General features: G+C 48.2%; 1 protein-coding gene across 1 annotated transcript in view; it reads right to left on the bottom strand.

The window, feature by feature from the left end:
• The window catches only part of senp2 (SUMO specific peptidase 2), a 143,961-nt gene that overhangs the window by 25,217 nt on the left and 99,697 nt on the right, over nucleotides 1–19,047 (bottom strand). The window contains 1 exon segment of the mRNA XM_070873889.1: nucleotides 13,607–13,810. Within this exon segment, the coding sequence (XP_070729990.1) occupies nucleotides 13,607–13,810 (204 nt within the window).

Genomic DNA, 19,047 nt, shown 5'->3' with positions numbered 1-19,047 from the left:
CCACAGGAGCAGGAACGGCAGGATCGAGAGGCCCATAAAAGGGGCCCGAGAGTAGGAGGAGCCACAGCAGCAGGAGCAGGAGGATCAAGAGGCCCATGAAAGGGACCCGAGCATCGTAGGAGCCAGCTGGTGCAGGGACAAAAAGTTTAAAAAATAATCAAAATGGAAGTGTGACATCACAGCCAAGCGGGTAAGTGATTGGCTGGTGGATTGGTGAGTATTTTTCTTTTTCCTTTCGGTAGGAAACCTTTGGCATTGTTGCCAAATTAAGTTAATTTAAGGGTTAAGTCATGGCAGGAGAGCCCAGACCCGTGTCATACTCTTCCTGTGCTATGTGGGAAATCAGGGACTACTATGTAAGTGGGAAGTGTATCAAGCTGCAGCTCCTGTCAGACCGCGTTGTGGCAATGGAGCTGCGCATGGATTCACTCTGGAGCATCCGCGATGCTGAGGATGTCGTGAATAGCACGTTTAGTGAGTTCGTCACACCGCAGGTAAAGGTTACAAAGGCAGATAGGGAATAGGTAACCATCAGGCAGAGCAGGAGTAGGAAGGTGGTGCAGGGGTCCCTTGCGGTCAACTCCCTCCAAAACAGATATACCACTTTGGATACTGTTGGGGGAAAGATGACTCATCAGGGGAAGGCAGCAGCAGCCAAGTTCATGGCACCATGGTGACTCTGCTGCACAGGAAGGCAGCAAAAAGAGTGGGAGTGCTATAGGGGTAGGGGATTCTATTGTAAGGGGAATAGATAGGCGTTTCTGTGGCCACAATCGAGACTCCAGGATGGTATGTTGCCTCCCTGGTGCAAGGGTCAAGGATATCTCGGAGCGGCTGCAGAACATTCTGGAGAGGGAGGGTGAACAGCCAGTTGTCATGGTGCATATAGATACCAACGATATAGGTAAGAAGCGGGAAGAGGTCCTACAAGCTGAATTTAGGGAGCTAGGAGTTAAATTAAAAAGTAGGACCTCAAAGGTAGTAATCTCAGGATTGCTACCAGTGCCACGTGCTAGTCAGAGAAGAAATAGCAGGATAGTTAAGATGAATACGTGGCTTGAGGAATGGCGCAAGAGGGAGGGATTCAAAGTCCTGGGACATTGGAACTGGTTTTGGGGGAGTTGGGACCAATACAAATCAGAATTTCTGCACCTGGGCAGGACTGGAATCAATGTCCTAGGGAGAGTGTTTGCTAGTGCTGTTGGGGAGGGTTTAAACTAATATGACAGGGGGATGGGAATCTACGCAGGGAGACAGAGGGAAGTAAAATGGGTGCAGAAGCAAAAGGTAGAAAGGAGATAAGGAAAAGTGGAGGGCAGAGAAATCAAAGGCAAAAATCAAAAAGGGCCACATAAAAACATAATTCTAAAAGGACAAAGAGTGTTAAAAAAACAAGCCTGAAGGTTAAGTGTCTCAATGCGAGGAGCATTCGTAATAAGGTGGATGAATTAACTACGCAGATAGCAGTTAATGGATATGATATAATTGGGATTACGGAGACATGGCTCCAGGGTGACCAAGGCTGGGAACTCAACATCCAGGGGTATTCAATATTCAGGAAGATTAGGCAGAGAGGAAAAGGAGGCGGGGTGGCGTTGCTGCTTAAAGAGGAAATTAATGCAATAGTAAGGAGGGACATTAGCCTGGATGATGTAGAATCGGTATGGGTGGAGCTGCGGAATTCCAAAGGTCAGAAAACGTTAGTAGGAGTTGTGCACAGACCACCAAACAGTAGTAGTGAGGTTGGGGACAGCATCAAACAAGAAATAAGGGATGTGTGCAATAAAGGTACAGCAGTTATCATGGACGACTTTAATCTACATATTGATTAGGCTAACCAAACTGGTAGCAATGCAGTGGAGGAGGATTTCCTGGAGTGTATTAGGGATGGTTTTCTAGACCAATATGTTGAGGAACCAACTAGAGAGCTGGCCATCCTAGATTGGGTAATGTGTAATGAGAAGGGACTAATTAACAATCTTGTTGTGCGAGGCCCGTTGGGGAAGAGTGACCATAATATGGTAGAATTCTTTATTAAGATGGAGAGTGACACAGTTAATTCGGAAACTATGGTCCTGAACTTAAGGAAAGGTAACTTTAACGGTATGAGGAGTGAATTGGCTAGAATAGACTGGCAAAGGATACTTAAAGGGTTGACGGTGGATAAGCAATGACAAACATTTAAAGATCACATGGATGAACTTCAGCAATTGTACATCCCTGTCTGGAGTAAAAATAAAACGGGGTAGGTGGCTCAACCGTGGCTAACAAGGGAAATTAAGGATAGTGTTAAATCCAAGGAAGTGGCATATAAATTGGCTAGAAAAAGCAACAAACCTGAGGACTGGGAGAAATTTAGAATTCAACAGAGGAGGACTAAGGGTTTAATTAAGTGGGGGTGGGGAATAGAGTACGAGGGGAAACTTGCAGGGAACATAAAAACTGACTGCAAAAGCTTCTATAAATATGTGAAGAGAACAAGATTAGTGAAGACAAACGTAGGTCCCTTGCAGTCAGATTCAGGTGAATTTATAATGGGGAACAAAGAAATGGCAGACCAATTGAACAAATACCTCGGTTCTGTCTTCACGAAGGAAGACACAAATAACCTTCCAATGTACGAGGGGACAGTGGGTCGAGTGAGAAGGAGAGACTGAAGGATATCCTTATTCGGCGGGAAATTGTGTTAGGGAAATTGATGGGATTGAAGGCAGATAAATCCCCGGAGCCTGATAGTCTGCATCCCAGAGTACTTAAGGAAGTGGCCCTAGAAATAGTGGATGCATTGGTGATCATTTTCCAACAGTCTATCGACTCTGGATTAGTTCCTATGGACTGGAGGGTAGCTAATATAACACCACTTTTTTTTTTAAAAAGGAGGGAGAGATAAAACGGATAATTGTTAGCCTGACATCAGTAGTGGGGAAAATGTTGGAATCAATCATTAAGGATGAAATAGCAGCGCATTTGGAAAGCAGTGACAGGATCGGTCCAAGTCAGCATGGATTTATGAAAGGGAAATCATTCTTGACGAATCTTCTGGAATTTTTTGAGGATGTAACCAGCAGAGTGGACAAGGGAGAACCAGCGGACAAGAGAGAACCAGCAGATGTGGTGTATTTGGACTTTCAAAAGGCTTTTGACAAGGTCCCGCACAAGAGATTGGTGTGCAAAATCAAAGCGTATGGTATTGGGGGTAATGTACTGACTTGGATAGAGAACTGGTTGGCAGACAGGAAGCAGAGAGTCGGGATAAAGGGTCCTTTTCAGAATGGCAGGCAGTGACTAGTGGAGTGCCACAGGGCTCAATGCTGGGACCCCAGCTGCTTACAATATACATTAACGATTTGGATGAAGGAATTGAGTGTAATATCTCCAAGTTTGCAGACGACACTAAACTGGGTGGTGGTGTGAGCTGTGAGGACGACGCTAAGAGGCTGCAGGGTGACTTGGACAGGTTAGGTGAGTGGGCAAATGCATGGCAGATGCAGTATAATGTGGGTAAATGTGAGGTTATCCATTTTGGGGGCAAAAACACGAAGGCAGAATATTATCTGAAGGCAGATTAGTAAAAGGGGAGGTGCAACGGGACCTGGGTGTCATGGTTCTTCAGTCATTGAAAGTTGGCATGCAGCTGCAGCAGGCGGTGAAGGCGGCAAATGGTATGTTGGCCTTCATAGCTAGGGGATTTGAGTATAGGAGCAGAGAGGTCTTACTGCATTTGTACAGGGTCATCGTGAGGCCTCACCTGGAATATTGTGTTCAGTTTTGGTCTCCTAATCTGAGGAAGGACGTTCTTGCTATTGAGGGAGTGCAGCGAAGGTTCACCAGACTGATTCCAGGGATGGCTGGACTGTCATATGGATCAACTGGGCCTTTATTCACTGGAGTTTAGAAGGATGAGAGGGGATTTCATAGAAACGTATAAGATTGTGACGGGACTGGACAGGTTAGACGCGGGAAGAATGTTCCCGATGTTGGGGAAGTCCAGAACCAGGGGACATAGTCTTAGGCTAAGGGGTAGGCCATTTAGAACTGAGATGAGGAGAAACTTCTTCACTCAGAGTTGTTAACCTGTGGAATTCCCTGCCGCAGAGAGTTGTTGATGCCAGTTCATTGGATATATTCAAGAGGGAGTTAGATATGGCCCTTGCGGCTAAAGGGATCATGGGGTATGGAGAGAAAGCAGGAAAGGGATACTGAGGGAATGATCAGCCATGATCTTATTGAATGGCGGTGCAGGCTCAAAGGGCCAAATGGCCTACTCCTGCACCTATTTTCTATGTTTATTGTCTGATGTACCTGCATGCCCATCTTCAATGACTGATGTACCATGACACCCAGGTCTCGTTGCACCTCCCCTTTTACTAATTGGTCACCATTCAGATAATAATCTGCCTTCCTGTTTTTGCAACCAAAGCGGATAACCTCACATTTATCCACATTATACTGCATCTGCCATGCATTTGCCCACTCACCTAACCTGTCCAAGTCCCCCTGCAGCTCGCACTGCCACCCAGCTTAGTGTTATCTGCAACTTGGAAATATTACATTCAATTCCTTTGTCTAAATCATTAATGTATATTGTAAATAGCTGGGGTCCCACCACTGAATCCTGCGGCACCCCACTAGTCACTGTCTGCCATTCTGAAAAGGACCAGTTTGGAGAGGTATGGAGAGAAAGCAGGACTGGGGTACTGAAGTTGCATGATCAGCCATGATGATATTGAATGGTGGTGCAGGCTCAAAGGGCCGAATGGCCTACTCCTGCACCTATTTTCTATGTTTCTATGTTCTCACCGAAGTAGAAAAGAGCTTTTCAAACTGTGAACGACATCTGTTAGCATCTTTTTGGGCAGTAAAGCATTTTCGGCAGCTCACAGGGTTAGTTACAGTGACTTTGCTGATGAGCCACATCCTGCCCCAGATGTTACTGGACAGTAGAATGAAAGATGGGACAGTGAGTAGTAACAGGATTGCTCGCTGGACATTGTTGCTTAGTCAGTTAGATCTGAAGGTCGAGAGGCTGGGAGAACCAATACTAGCCCCGAACCTGGTTTATCCGGGAGTAGCTCATGTGTGTTCAGTGGAAGGAGTGTGGGATGTAGATGTAGGATTCTGAGCAGAACTCCCGACAGGCAGGGACATCTATGTAGATGGGTCCAGTTCAGTAACTAACAGAGAAAGAAAGACAGGTTGTGGGATTTACAATCCAGAGGCAGGGATCGAAAAGGCCATAACGCCCCCCAACACTTTAAGTGCACAACAAGCCGAGCTCGCAGCGGTAGCATACGTGGTCACACACCTTAACGAATTCCCAACTACTTATAAGATATGTTCGGATTCCATGTTCACTTGTAACTCCTGTACAGAGTATTCAGCCATATATGCTCGGCAAGGGTTTAAGTCCTCAGACGGAAAGCCGATGGTGACGGTTCTGTTGTTAAAAGTCATTTTGGACGTCAATGGTATGGACCAGAAGGATTACTACATCCAAAAGGCACACTCTAAGACAGAGCCCAAGTGGAAAGTGAATGAAAAAGCAGACACACTGACCAAAACAGGGGCAGAAGAGACGAGACACCTTGGGACCCATATCACTGTGGACAGATTATGGCTGTAACAGGCAGAGAGGGGCACAAAGAAGTACTATTGCCACTAGATTTAAAACAGGCTCAGCTACAGGATGCAGATCTTAGAGCAGCGATTAGGGACAAGATAGATGGGAAGTCTGTTACGGGACCTTTGGGAGCTGCATACATAACAGTAAAGCAGGGAATGTTGTTTAAGGGAGATAGTTGAATCGTGCCAGGGCAGTGCAGGGAAGAATTCTTGCAGCTAGCGCATGGGGGTCCAAGAGCTGGACATCCAGGGCCAGAAACAAGTGGAATAAAGTAGAAGCCATGGGATGGTGGCCCGGGCTTAGAAGTAATACAAGGGATTATTGCCAGAATTGCCTGGTATGTGCCACAAACAATCCAGACCACCACCAGAAGAAGGTTTCGTTGGAACACACGAGGAGGGTAGAGGGGCCATGGCAGTCTATACAGACAGATTTCATTGGGCCACTGCCCACCTCAGGCAGAGGCAATAAATATTGCTTGGTGTTAGTAGATCTCGTTATAAAATGGGTAGAAGCTTTTCCTTGTAGACCGGCCACCGCGGTAGTCACTGCAAAGATTTTGGTGCGAGAAGTATTTTCTTGATGGGGACTGCCCCAGATAGTGGAATCATATCAAGGGAGTTATTTCACCGGAGCGGTAATGCAGGCCACCCTAAAGCTGGTAGGATTACAGGGGGAAATGGCATGTGGCGTATAACCCCCAATCATCAGGTCCAGTAGAAAGGACAAACCGGACCTTAAAAGAGAGACTTAGAAAGGAAATAGGAAATACCCCGAAGAAATGGGATGAGATCCTACCCCTAATACTGATGAGCCACCGAGCCAGTCTCTCTAAGAGTACGGGACACTCCCCACATGCACTGATGACACGGAGACTTATGAGGACCCCGATACATATCCTAGCACCAGTCACATGGGATAGGTTTATCAGAGATCTGTATGATACTCTGAAGGGGCTGCAGCTAGCAATATGTGCAGACAGCACCAGCAGAATAAACTGCTGCTGGAACCCCAGGTTACACAGGAATGGAAGGTAGGGGATCAGGTAATGGTCAGGAATTATGCCAGAATAGGGGCATTTGAACCATTGTACAAAGGACCATATAGCATTGTAGACAAAGCAAGCCCTATGGTGTACATGATCCAGCTGCCAAGACATATAAAATGGTTCCATATAAACCAGTGCAAGCTGTACAACTCCAGAGAGAAAAGTAAAAAGCGGGCCAAGGCCCAAGAAACTATAATGAGTTTGATCAGTGTAAGCCTTCCACCAATGCTGTGGGATGATGAAGATGGAGAAGTAAGGGACGGAGCAGTAAGATGGAGTGGTCGGATACGGCGACCTAGGGTGCCCTGGACGCCTCCTCCATAGCCACCACCGAGCCGCTGTAAGGCTAAGCATCGGGATAAGAGAGAGAAGCATTGTGTTTATGGTAGTAAACTGTTTGTTTAAGGAAAAAAAATAGAAAAGCATTTCTAGGAGTCTAAGAAGGTGAACCTGACACTTAAGCTTCTAACTTTCGTGTCGAGAGAAATAAATCATAGTGTTTGTACTATGTGTTGTGTGTGAAAGCCTGTCTGTGTAAAAACCTTTGATGTTTTCAGGGATGTTCTGTACAGTTTCTCTCAACTGGCACTGGTTAGTTTGAGATTGGTTTGAATTAATTTGGAGTTATTGAGGTTAATTAACCTGCGAAAACCAAACTTTCATTATGGCCATGGTGGAATTTTGGTTGGTTTAAGTTGTGTAAAAAATCTCTCGTTCCGGACATGAGGCAATCACATATATTTGGTATTTTAAAAATAAAAATTTCTGACCAATTTCAAGAATGTGAGAGCAGTGGAGAAAAATGGAGAGACTGCTATTATGTGTGAAAGAGAGAATCATTGTAATGTGTAAGCTACTGGTATGCGTGGTGTTGCTTCACAGATTGTTGGTACCATTGTTATGTTTGTCAAATTTTTAAAATGCAAAAAAAGAAACTCTTTGTACAAGACCAGAAAGCAACACCTTGTCAAGGGTTGAATAAATATTCTAAGCATTCGTAAAATTTTAAAGAAAATTTTAAGTTTGGAATTTGAGTGGATGTTTCCCTCAGTAACAGAAAGGGGATCAGAATTGATGAATTAACCCATTGGACTGGAAGGAAAGCCACAATGGATGTTCTTTTTCTTTTCTTTTAAGCAGGCGTGTTGATTACCGAAAGAGTTCCTTTAATATGGAAATGCCGTCAAGGTGTTACCGAACTTGAACTTTGAGAGGGAAGCAGTGATCGTAATAAGGTGTTATATAAATATGTGAATAACTGAAGAAGGACCTGCGAGGGGGAGGCCCCCACAGAGCAAAATAATTTTCTTTCATTTAAAAAAAAATAGGAGCGAATCGAGCCAGGGATACGAGATGAGGGGGACGTTGTGCATAAGCCTGTGGATGGTCATTATTATTAAAGGATTGGGAGATACCGAGACATTCCTTATACTCGGGTGTATGGGAGGAACCGGCCCCATTGTAACTCAAGGAGGAGCCATACGGAGCAACAAGGGCACAAACACCTATGCGCACACTGGTTAGGGTCAAATTCGATCAAGTACTCCATAGAAACCAGAAACAAACTTGGGGATGTATCAGCATCCTGCCCCAGGCTAAACATCACGACCAGGAAGGTACGGGTGAGAGAGGGTAGAGGAGTTTGTCTGGAATGTAAAGGGATTACCCCATGGGAGGATGGTGGTGGTTACGGAAAACAGACAGGGAAAAAACGAATGCATTCACAGAGTGGGAGAAACTGGGTAATAGTTCTAACAGGCGAATCACAGGAACAAAAGAGGGGGCGAAATTGTGTTGGGACAAGCGGTGGAAGGAGGAACAAGGATTTATCCCCACAAGTGCAGGGGAGGTGTGGGGATTGTCTTTAAAAGGCAATGGCAAGATTCTGGGTCAGGAATGAATTGGACGCAGGGTTTTGAACCCTGCCAAAAACAGTCAATGCAATTGAGCTGATCACGAGCAAATTAAAACCGCTTCCTAAAATGCTGGAGATGCCAAACCAAGAAATTCCATGTCCTGTCCTAAAACCCGGGCATAAGAATGAGCTGGTGTTAATCCCAACAGGGAAAATGGTGCGTCATTCTGTATATTATGAAGTAGCAACGGTTATTCTAAATTTAACAGAATTACAATTAACCCGGTGGTGCCCGCCAGAAACGGAAAAGTTATATGAAAAATTGTTAAAGGAAATGTTCAAACAATTCTATCAAAAGAATTACGGGGACAAGAGTCAGTGGGAAGCGCACAAACCGAGACAGAAAAGGGGGCTAATGAGTAATGTAGCTACAGCATTTAATACTGAGACATTACTGGTAAATAGTGTACATAAAGTGCAGTTGCAAGTCCAAGTGAATACCTTAAGGGACCAGTTAAAGAAAATACTGGAGGAGGGTAGCCACATAGAGGGTAACGAAGTACAGGAGGACCAGGCAATGATAATTCATTTGAAAGTGATGGCAGCTAAAGTGGAAAAACACGCTCAGACCATCAATGCTTTAATAAAGGAGGGTAGAAACGCGTCAGATCAAGCTGCTCAGAATGACATGAATCATGTACGGAGCTTGGTTGTTAAATGAAGGACGCAATAATTTAGAGGATTTAAAAAAAGGCCACGTACCCACGTCATGGGTCAGTAACAAGCACCTAAAAGCATTGTCTATAACAAACTCCTGAATTCGTGCCAGTTACGGTCAGCCTCCGAAGCGTAGCCAGTCCCGGTCAACTGTGGTCAAAGTAAACAATCTATAATGAGGATCGTGCTTCGAATACCGGTGTTGGATCAGTCACAACGACCCGTACCGGTACACCGGGTGGAAAACATTGGGGTAAATCGGAACGGGGTACATGTAAAACATCATAAAACCCCGCAGTATGTGGTAAAATTGGGAGACTCAATAACAGGTGCTAGTCTGGAGGGATACCAGAGAGGGGGTACACATGTGGTATTGTGCCCCTATCATCTGAACCCTTTCGATCGGCCGGTATGTGGCTTCAAGTACGAGGATGGGCAGCCTATAAGCTGTATCATGGAAGTGACGGCTCACGACCATGTTCTGCCACAGACGGTGTACAAGGGAAACGGGACATACTGTGTCACCACCAGCGAAAGTCAGTACAGAGTACACCAAGACACTTGGTGTCCAGTGAGGGAATTCTACCTTTTGTTTCAAACCCCAGGTAGAGACACAAGTAGCACAAGAAATAATTCCTATTTCAGACCACAAACACCTAAGTATCACAGTCAATGGTACTTTACTGAATCTCTAGGAATACATATCGCGTTTTGGATACGATGTCCCGCCATTACCTGACCACTTGACTGAACTATTAAAGAACATCGAGCTGTCCCACAAACATTATTACATGTTACACCAGGAGAATGAGAAAGTAAGGGGAGAAAGTAAGGGGAGAAAGTAAGGGCAGAAATCAAGGAAATGATGGCCCCTCCACAATGGGATCTGGGACTCAATATTGAAATCTGCCCCCCTGGGTTCGAATCGTATCACACTCAATCGTAATTGTACAGTTGATAATGTTGTTGTATCTACTTGTCCTGTCCTGCAAACTAAAGAAAAGGACAAGGGAAGGGAATCTGGAAGGTTATTAAAGTAAATCCAGGCCGAAGTATTTGTAAAAAAGATATAAACCAAAGTCAGATTAAGGCCAAACATGGTTTTGTTGTAAGAAACACTGTTGTATTGTAAAAACATTGGGTTTTGTGTGTAAAAAGAAATGTAATAGGGAGATTTGACTGAAGGCTGCAATCACCCAAAACGCTCATGGAAAAGAAGACGCCACCCAGAATTGTGGGCCCAAGTTTTCACATGATTTGCGCCTGATTTTTCGGAGCAACTGGTGGAGAACGGACTATCTTAGAAATCGCAATTCTCCACATTTTTATTTCTGCAGTTCTAGTCAGTTAGAACAGTTTCACTTTGGAACAGAATTTTTTCTTCAAAAGGGGGCGTGTCCGGCCACTGACGCCTGATTTCAAAGTTTCCACAGTGAAAACGTACTCCAAACTAACTTAGAATGGAGCAAGTGAAGATTTTTGTAGAACTGAAAAAACCTTGTCTACACATTAAAAAAATCAGGCGCAGGTTACAAATTAGGCGTTCAGAATGAGGTTGGGGGGGGGGGAGGGGGGGGAAAGAGAAGTCATTAAATTCTACAATAAATCCTTATTTATACTTATACAAATATTATATAAATAAATTAAACCTGAATAAACATTTATAAGCAAAGAAAAGATTAAATAAACCATCTTCCTACCTATGTGAAAGTGCTTCAGTCAGCTCAGCGGTGTGGCGTCGTTCCCGCGAACGGGAGGGAGGGAGGGGCAGTCGGGCAGTAAGCAGGCAGCAAGCAGCCTTCCACTTGAGGTGGAAGCCTTACAGTCAGCTCAGCGGTGTGGCGTCGTTCCCGCGAATGGGAGGGAGGGAGGAGGCAGCCGTTCCCGACGGCGGGCTGGGGGGGGAAGGAGGCAGTGAGAAGGCTGCAGGAAGCCTCAGAAGTTGAGCAGCCATTTCCGACAGGGGGGGGGGGGGGAGAAAGAGGCCGTCGGGAAACGGCTGCCTCAACTTCTGAGGCTTCCTGCAGCCTTCTCACTGCTGCAAGAAGCGTCAGTGCTGATCATAGAAGGGCAATGTGCTTTTATTAAAAATTTTTCAAAAATTAAACAGCTACAAAGAACTACAAAAATGGCCGAGTGCCAATGTTTCCTTCACACTGCGCGTGCGCGAACGCTCCAACGCGCACGCGCAGGGTTGCCGGCACGAAAAAAAATAATTTAAATGGTACCCGCCCCCTCCCACATACAAAATCGGCGCGAGTGGTAGGCTCCGCCCCCCTGGGCGCCGCGCCAAGCAGACATGGAGCTGCAGGGAGCTCCAGAATCGCGTGTTTTTTTTCAGGTGCCGTTTTTGGCGCAAAAAACGGGCGCCCAGCTTGGAGGGACACCCGTTTTGTAGCGTGTGGAAACTTGGGGCCAAGTCGCTGAGTTTATTATAAGAGACATTAAAAGGAGGGAGTGTAAGGTTACTAAGGTTAATCTTCAGAAAAACACAGACTATGAACTAAAAATTGATTAATCCAAGTGTTTGGAATTTAATACAAGCTTTTGGAATTAAGCTGGACAATCAAGGACATTCTGTGGTCAGGAACTAAAACTGACTTCATGCATAACAACAATGGACTTGTTACGTGAGGCCTTGAACTTGATTGACCAGGGTGGGGAAAACAGCCCAATAGCCACATCAAATTTGTAAAAAGACCGGACAACAAAAGACCCTACGAAATGCAAATTTTTGGATAACAGAGCATTCAGCATAAGGAAATATCTTTTGCATTGTTGACTCTGTGTGCAAATAAGTAGCCATTCAAACTCATCACCACAGCCAGTTAAACAAATCGCCACATCGATAATCGCATCTCGGCCCAGCGGGGAAACTTATTCAAAACCTGGATATAAATATGCGAGCTAAAAAGCAGCTCAGCAGAAGGAGGACAGGAAGACAGAAGGAGGACAGGAAGACAGAAGGAGGACAGGAAGACAGAAGCAGCAGGAAAAAGGAACCGAAGCTGCAGAGAACAGCCAGAAGAAGAAACAGCAGGTCACGGAATCAATGACCACAAATCTCTGGTGATTGTATGTCTAAAGTCAAATTTCTCTCAGAAGTCGGGTCCTGTAGTTTTTGTTGGTTTTTGTTGCGTAATAAAACTGACACTGGGTTAAGCCTAAATTTTGTCCCACTATAAGTTCCGAGGTCTAAGAATCAGAGTAGAGTGAAAAACAAACACCCTACACTTCTCTATCTTTGTAACCTCCTCTAGTCCATAAGTTCTCCTGTGAGATCTCTGCACTCCTCCAATCCTGACCTCTTGCGCATCCCCGATTTTCATCGCTCGACTATTGGTGGCCGTGCCTTCAGCTGCCCAAAGCTCTGGAATTTCCTCCCTAAACCTCTCTCTCCTCCTTTAAGACGCTCATTAAAACCTACCTGTATTTGACCAAGCTTTTGGTCACTGGTCCCAATCTCACCTTATGTACCTCGGTGTCAAACTTAGTTTGATACTGCTCCCGTGAAGAACCATGGGACCAACGTTCCCTTTAAGCTGCGCGGCCATGCATTGCTCTTGCACTCCCGTGCAGCTGCTAAACCGGATTTTAAATTGAAAATTCCGCGTATGCGCGGAATTTTGACTGGACCGTGCAGCCCGTTAAAGGGGCTGGGTGGCCCATAAAAAAATTACAGCAGAACATTGCTTGGGATGTTATTCAGTTAGTCTGTAAGATTTCTCAAAAATAACTTTGAACAAGTTAGTCGAAGTACAGTGTGTGCTATTAAATTGCAAACATCAAAATTATAAATTATGAACTGAAAAAAGCTAATTTTGTTGAAGAACTGCAAACTGTTCTTTTGTGTAAAGGGAATCTCCACTTTGCATGTAAATCATGAAACATCTGCACAGACAATGTAACAGGTTGTAAAATGGTCATAACATTCCCCCAGGTATAGTTTGTAGGAGTACCAGTTAACTTTCCAAACACCCGTCCTTCATATTTGAGCCTAGACAAAAGATGCCAACAGAATATTCAACTACACAGGATCGATCCCATCCTCACGAAACATTCACACACTCACCCTTTTCAGCAGGGTGCCTTGGATAAAGATCTATGGTTACTGGATTAGGCTGCCTTTTCTCCTCTGAGCCTGGGGATGTGGAGGTTAACTGTGGAACCTCAATTGCTACCCTGGATGAGATTAGCTAACTCAGCATAGACTGAGGATTGAATCTAGTCTGTGTAGCCCATTATGGCACCAGGTTTCATCCTTCACTCACTAGGTCATGCTCCAGACACTCTTGTACAAATGAGCATACAAAATGTTAAAAAATTAACAGAATAGGTACACAGTAAACACATGCTAGCTTACCGTCAGACACCAATGGACTCCTAAATGTACCGGTACCAGTACGAGGTCCTTTTCAAACAAATCGACTCCTTTGGTCCATTGCTTTACTGTCTGATAACCTCCAGTATGCAATTTCAGATAGAAGAAAGTATTAAATGCGTAAACTCCGGGCAAACAAGCCTTTTTACTTCTTTCCATAATTAAACACATGTAGAAGTTAATCACCTGCAAAATATCAGCAGAAAATAGTTAAAAGGCTCAGCTCTCTCCAATCTGTACACCATTCATAGAGCCAGGAATACAAGGCCCCACATCATTTGTTTCCCTTCATTTCTCCCCTTCTCCTGAAGGTGCTGACTCTGGCCAGGGTAGAACAGAGCAACTGGTGTACAAAATTCATCCTTTGAGCTTTGTACAGCAGATACTCCTCAGATGCTGGGGTGACACACCAGCAGGGCCACAATTGGCCTCAGCATCCCTGAGCACATGTGTATAAAAACAAGAGGATCACAGGATCAAAATCAGCTGTGATGTTCCCATGATTAAACATTCTGCTGACAATTCACTGCCTAGGCTGATGCATTAAAAATGGCCCTCATGGGGGAAGTACCACAGAATACCGGTGTCCCTGGAGCTATACTGCAGCATGTGCCAGCACCTACAAAGAAAGAATGAAGGGCACAGAGTTATGCTCATTTGTACAATAGTATAAAAAGTACATTTGGGGTATACTTCACACAGGAATACTCAAGGGCAATGCCAGTACTCCAGGAGCATGCAATTAAATTGCCAAGGATCACAGAAGTGGGATGTGGGAGCATTCATTGTGATACACACTATAGCTCAACTGAATTTACTGTTATTATGGCACAAATTTATTATCAGTTGTAATTGATTTTCTTGAAGTACATTGGCTTCTTTCCCATTTTCCAGCACTTTGTTGTCACTGACATAGTTTTTCAATATTTAAAGACATAATGCAGCACGGCCCCTCAGTTCACAGTTGCCCGTAGCTGCCATTCTCTCAACGTGTTCCAGTGGATGTGTTTAACGCAGTTTATGTATTAATGAGGCAGGCCTCAACAACACTGCAATGCACAGAGAATGTTTTCGCAAACAACTGCTATTTGGTGTGTAACAGTCATGTACACCAAAGAGCCTGGAGTTTCATTCCCGGTTTGTACTACAATTGCACCCAGCGCCCGGGCTCCTATTCCTGATCACCATCTGGCGACTCTGCTGGGAAGTGCATGTGTAGAAGACGCTGGGTGAAAATTGGTCTCAGCCATGTTGGTCCCCATGGCCCAATAGCCCCTTGACATTCACTATCTAGGTTCATTCTTATGGTTTTTAGGTTTCTACACGAGAGGGTAGTATCGAACGGTCAGATGGTGGGTGAGGTCTCTGCATTGACCACCTGATGCAGTTGGTTGGGGTTCTGTGCCAGTTTTGCAGCTGGATCTATTTTAAACACAAGCGATGAGCTACCATCTCAAATCAAGCTTCCTGCAGGCAGCTTGTCGATTGGAGAGCAAAGTGGCTGATACTTAAAGGCAGCCTGTAGCTCCTTAAAAGGGAGGTGCACTTTTCTATAGTGGATAGGAGACAGTGATATTATGGAGTAGCAGGCAGTATGACTTGAACCAGGGCCCCAAGATTCTCAGATGAACCAATGGAGGTGCTCATAGACCAAGTGAGCAGCAGGAAGGTGATCCAGAGTGAAATAGCAGAATGACCTCCATGATGAAAAACGTGTGTTGCCAGAAGTCCCTCCAAAGTCAAAAATGTTTTAAAACCACTGCAAGCACTTTGAAATTAAAGGTTTCCTAAAATTTCCCAGAGTTTCCTGATGGGGATGCCTTTAAATGGCACTGGAAATGACCATGTCCCAATTTGTAGAGCCCAGGGTTTGAGGGTAGGAAGAGCAACAGTAACACGGTCGAGTCAAAAATGGTGTAATTTATCCTGATTAGCTTATATTCATGATGCCCTTGGCCATTTCCGACAGGAGCCTATACAACATCTCTGAAGTGCAGACAACTGGTGTTAACGGTAGTTCTGATTCACATGCAATGTTGTGCACCTGTAACCCCAATCCCCTAGCCCGTTTCCTTTTAACCAAATCACCTCACACTTTTTTTTTTAAATGATTCATTCCTGGGATGTGGCAATGCCAGCATTTATTGCCCCTGAGAAGGTGGTGATGAGAAGCCACCATTTCAGAGGGCAGTTAAGGGTCGATCATATTGCTGTGGGTCTGGAGTCAAATATAGACAGATTTCCTTCCCTAAAGGACATCTGTGAACCAGATGGGTTTTTATGATAATTCAGTAGTTTCATGGACACCATTACTGATACTAGCTTTTTATTCCAGATTTATTTCATTAACTGAATTTAAATTCCCCAGTTGATGTGGTGGACATTGAACTCACATCTCTGGATAATTAGTCCAGACCAGTCCAGATTAGTAATTCAGTAACATGACCACTATGCTACCATACTTACTGATATTGAATTCCATCTGTCAATTTTAGTCCATTCCCCCATCTTATCAATATTTCTTTAGAAGACCAAAAGAAGTTGCAAAGAATGAACTATCCCGATTTTTGCATCATTTGCAATTTTCGACACCACTCCCTCTAAACCGATACAGGTTGAGCGTCCAAAATCCAAAGTTCCGGAATCCGGGCCGATTAGTGGCAGGGTCGTCCGGAATCCGTAAAATGTTCTGGAATCCGGACCAGCCGACCCTGCCAACCTCGAGCCTCGCCTCTCCTACCGCTGCTGTCCTTACCTTGGGGACCCGCTACTACCCGACCTCAGGCCTCACCTTGCCGCTGCTGATCTTACCTCGAGGCCTCCTCACCGCCCTGCCCCAACACCTCTTCTGAGACAGAGCCCGCAGGCCCGAACAACTCCTCGGCGCCGGGGCCCACCCGAACAGCTCCTCGGTGCCGGTGCCCGCCCGAACAGCTCCTCGGTGCCGGGGCCCGCCCGAACAACTCCTCGGTGCCGGGGCCCGCCCGAACAGCTCCTCGGTGCCGGGGCCCGCCCGAACAGCTCCTCGGTGCCGGGGCCCGCCCGAACAACTCCCTCGGTGCCGGGGCCCGCCCAAACAGCTCCTCGGTGCCGGGGCCCGCCCGAACAACTCCCTCGGTGCCGGGGCTCGCCCGAACAACTCCCTCGGTGGCGGGGCCCGCCCGAACAACTCCCTCGGTGCCGGGGCCCACCCGAACAGCTCCCGCGGTGCCGGGGCCCGCCCGAACAACTCCCTCGGCGCCGGGGCCCGCCCGAACAACTCCCTCGGCGCCGGGGCCCGCCCGAACAGCTCCTCGGTGCCGGGGCCCGCCCGAACAACTCCCTCGGCGCCGGGGCCCGCCCGAACAACTCCCTCGGCGCCGGGGCCCACCCGAACAGCTCCCTCGGTGCCGGGGCCCACCCGAACAGCTCCCTCGGCGCCGGGGCCCGCCCGAACAACTCCCTCGGCGCCGGGGCCCGCCCGAACAACTCCCTCGGCGCCAGGGCCCGCCCGAACAGCACTTCGGCGCCGGGGCCCAACCGAACAACTGCCTCGGCGCCGGGGCCCACCCGAACAGCTCCTCGGCGCCGGGGCCCACCCGAACAGCTCGTCGGCGTCGGGGCCCACCCGAACAGCTCCTCGGCGTCGGGGCCCACCCGAACAGCTCCTCGGCGCCGGGGCCCACCCCAACAGCTCCTCGGCGCCTGGGCCCACCCGAACAGCTCCTCGGCGTCGGGGCCCACCCGAACAGCTCCCTCGGCGGCGGGGCCCACCCGAACAACTCCTCGGTGCCGGGGCGCGGCCGAACAACTCCCTCGGCGCCGGGGCGCGGCCGAACAACTCCCTCGGTGCCGGGGCCCACCCGAACAACTCCCTCGGCGCCGGGTCCCACCCGAACAACTCCCTCGGCGCCGGGACCCGCCCGAACAACTCCCTCGGCGCCGGGGCCAGCCCGAACAACTCCCTCGGCGCCAGGGCCCACCCGAACAACTCCCTCGGCACCGGGGCCCACCCGAACAACTCCTCGGTGCCGGGGCCCACCCGAACAGCTCCCTCGGCGGCGGGGCCCACCCGAACAGCTCCCTCGGCGCCGGGGCCCACCCGAACAGCTCCTCGGTGCCGGGGCCCACCCGAACAGCTCCCTCGGCGCCGGGGCCCACCCGAACAGCTCCTCGGTGCCGGGGCCCACCCGAACAGCTCCTCGGCGCCGGGGCCCACCCGAACAGCTTCCTCGGCGCCGGGGCCCACCTGAACAGCTTCCTCGGTGCCGGGGCCCGCCCGAACTCCCTCGGCGCCGGGGCCGACCCGAACAACTCCCTCGTCGCCGGGGCCCACCCGAACTCCCTCGGCGCCGGGGCCCACCCGAACTCCCTCGGCGCCGGGGCCCACCCGAACAGCTCCTCGGCGCCGGGGCGCGGCCGAACAACTCCTCGGTGCCGGGGCGCGGCCGAACAACTCCTCGGTGCCGGGGCGCGGCCGAACAACTCCTCGGGGCGCGGCCGAACAACTCCTCGGTGCCGGGGCGCGGCCGAACAACTCCTCGGTGCCGGGGCGCGGCCGAACAACTCCTCGGTGCCGGGGCGCGGCCGAACAACTCCTTGGTGCCGGGGCGCGGCCGAACAACTCCTCGGCGCCGGGGCGCACCCGAACAACTCCTCGGTGCCGGGGCGCGGCCGAACAACTCCTCGGTGCCGGGGCGCGGCCGAACAACTCCCTCGGCACCGGGGCGCGGCCAAACAGCTCCTCGGTGGCGGGGCCCACCCGAACAACTCCCTCGGCGCCGGGGCCCGCCCGAACAACTCCCTCGGCGCCGGGGCCCACCCGAACAACTCCCTCGGCGGCGGGGTCCCGACGAGCTCCTGGACAGGGCTGACAACCCAAACAGCTCCTCGGAGAGCAACCCCCTTCGGGCTCGGGTGTTTCCAGATTTGTGACGTCAGAAAGACGTCCCGAAGTCCGGAAACAAGTGGAATCCGGAACGGCCTCAGTCACGAGGGATCTGGATTTGGGACGCTGCACCTGTATCCATATCATTGGTATATAGCGAACAGAAGTCGCCCCAGAACTAAACCTTAAGACACCACTATCCACCTCTACCTGCTCTGAAAAACTGCCTTCAACTCCTACTCCGTTTTATCCCTGTATTTGCAGCATTTTGCTTTAAATTGTCCATAGTATTGACTTCGCTATTGTGGCTCGTGATGCAATCTATGAAAGAATTATATCCACAACAAATCAACCAATAATTTGATGTTTTCTCAATATTTTAAATTATATTTAATAAAGCTTTTGATCAAATGCCATATAATAGGCTTGCCAGCAAAGTTGAAACCCATGGAATAAATGGGACACTGGCAGCATGGATACAAAATTGGCTCAGTGACAGGACAGAGAGTAGTGGTGAACAGTTGTTTTTCAGACTGGTGTTCCCCAGGGGTCAGTA

The sequence above is a fragment of the Pristiophorus japonicus genome, chromosome 3, assembly GCF_044704955.1.
Source record: "Pristiophorus japonicus isolate sPriJap1 chromosome 3, sPriJap1.hap1, whole genome shotgun sequence".
Taxonomy (NCBI): Eukaryota; Metazoa; Chordata; class Chondrichthyes; family Pristiophoridae; genus Pristiophorus; species Pristiophorus japonicus.
Note: the sequence above shows the minus strand (reverse complement) of the source record. Positions and strands in the feature narration are given on the sequence as shown.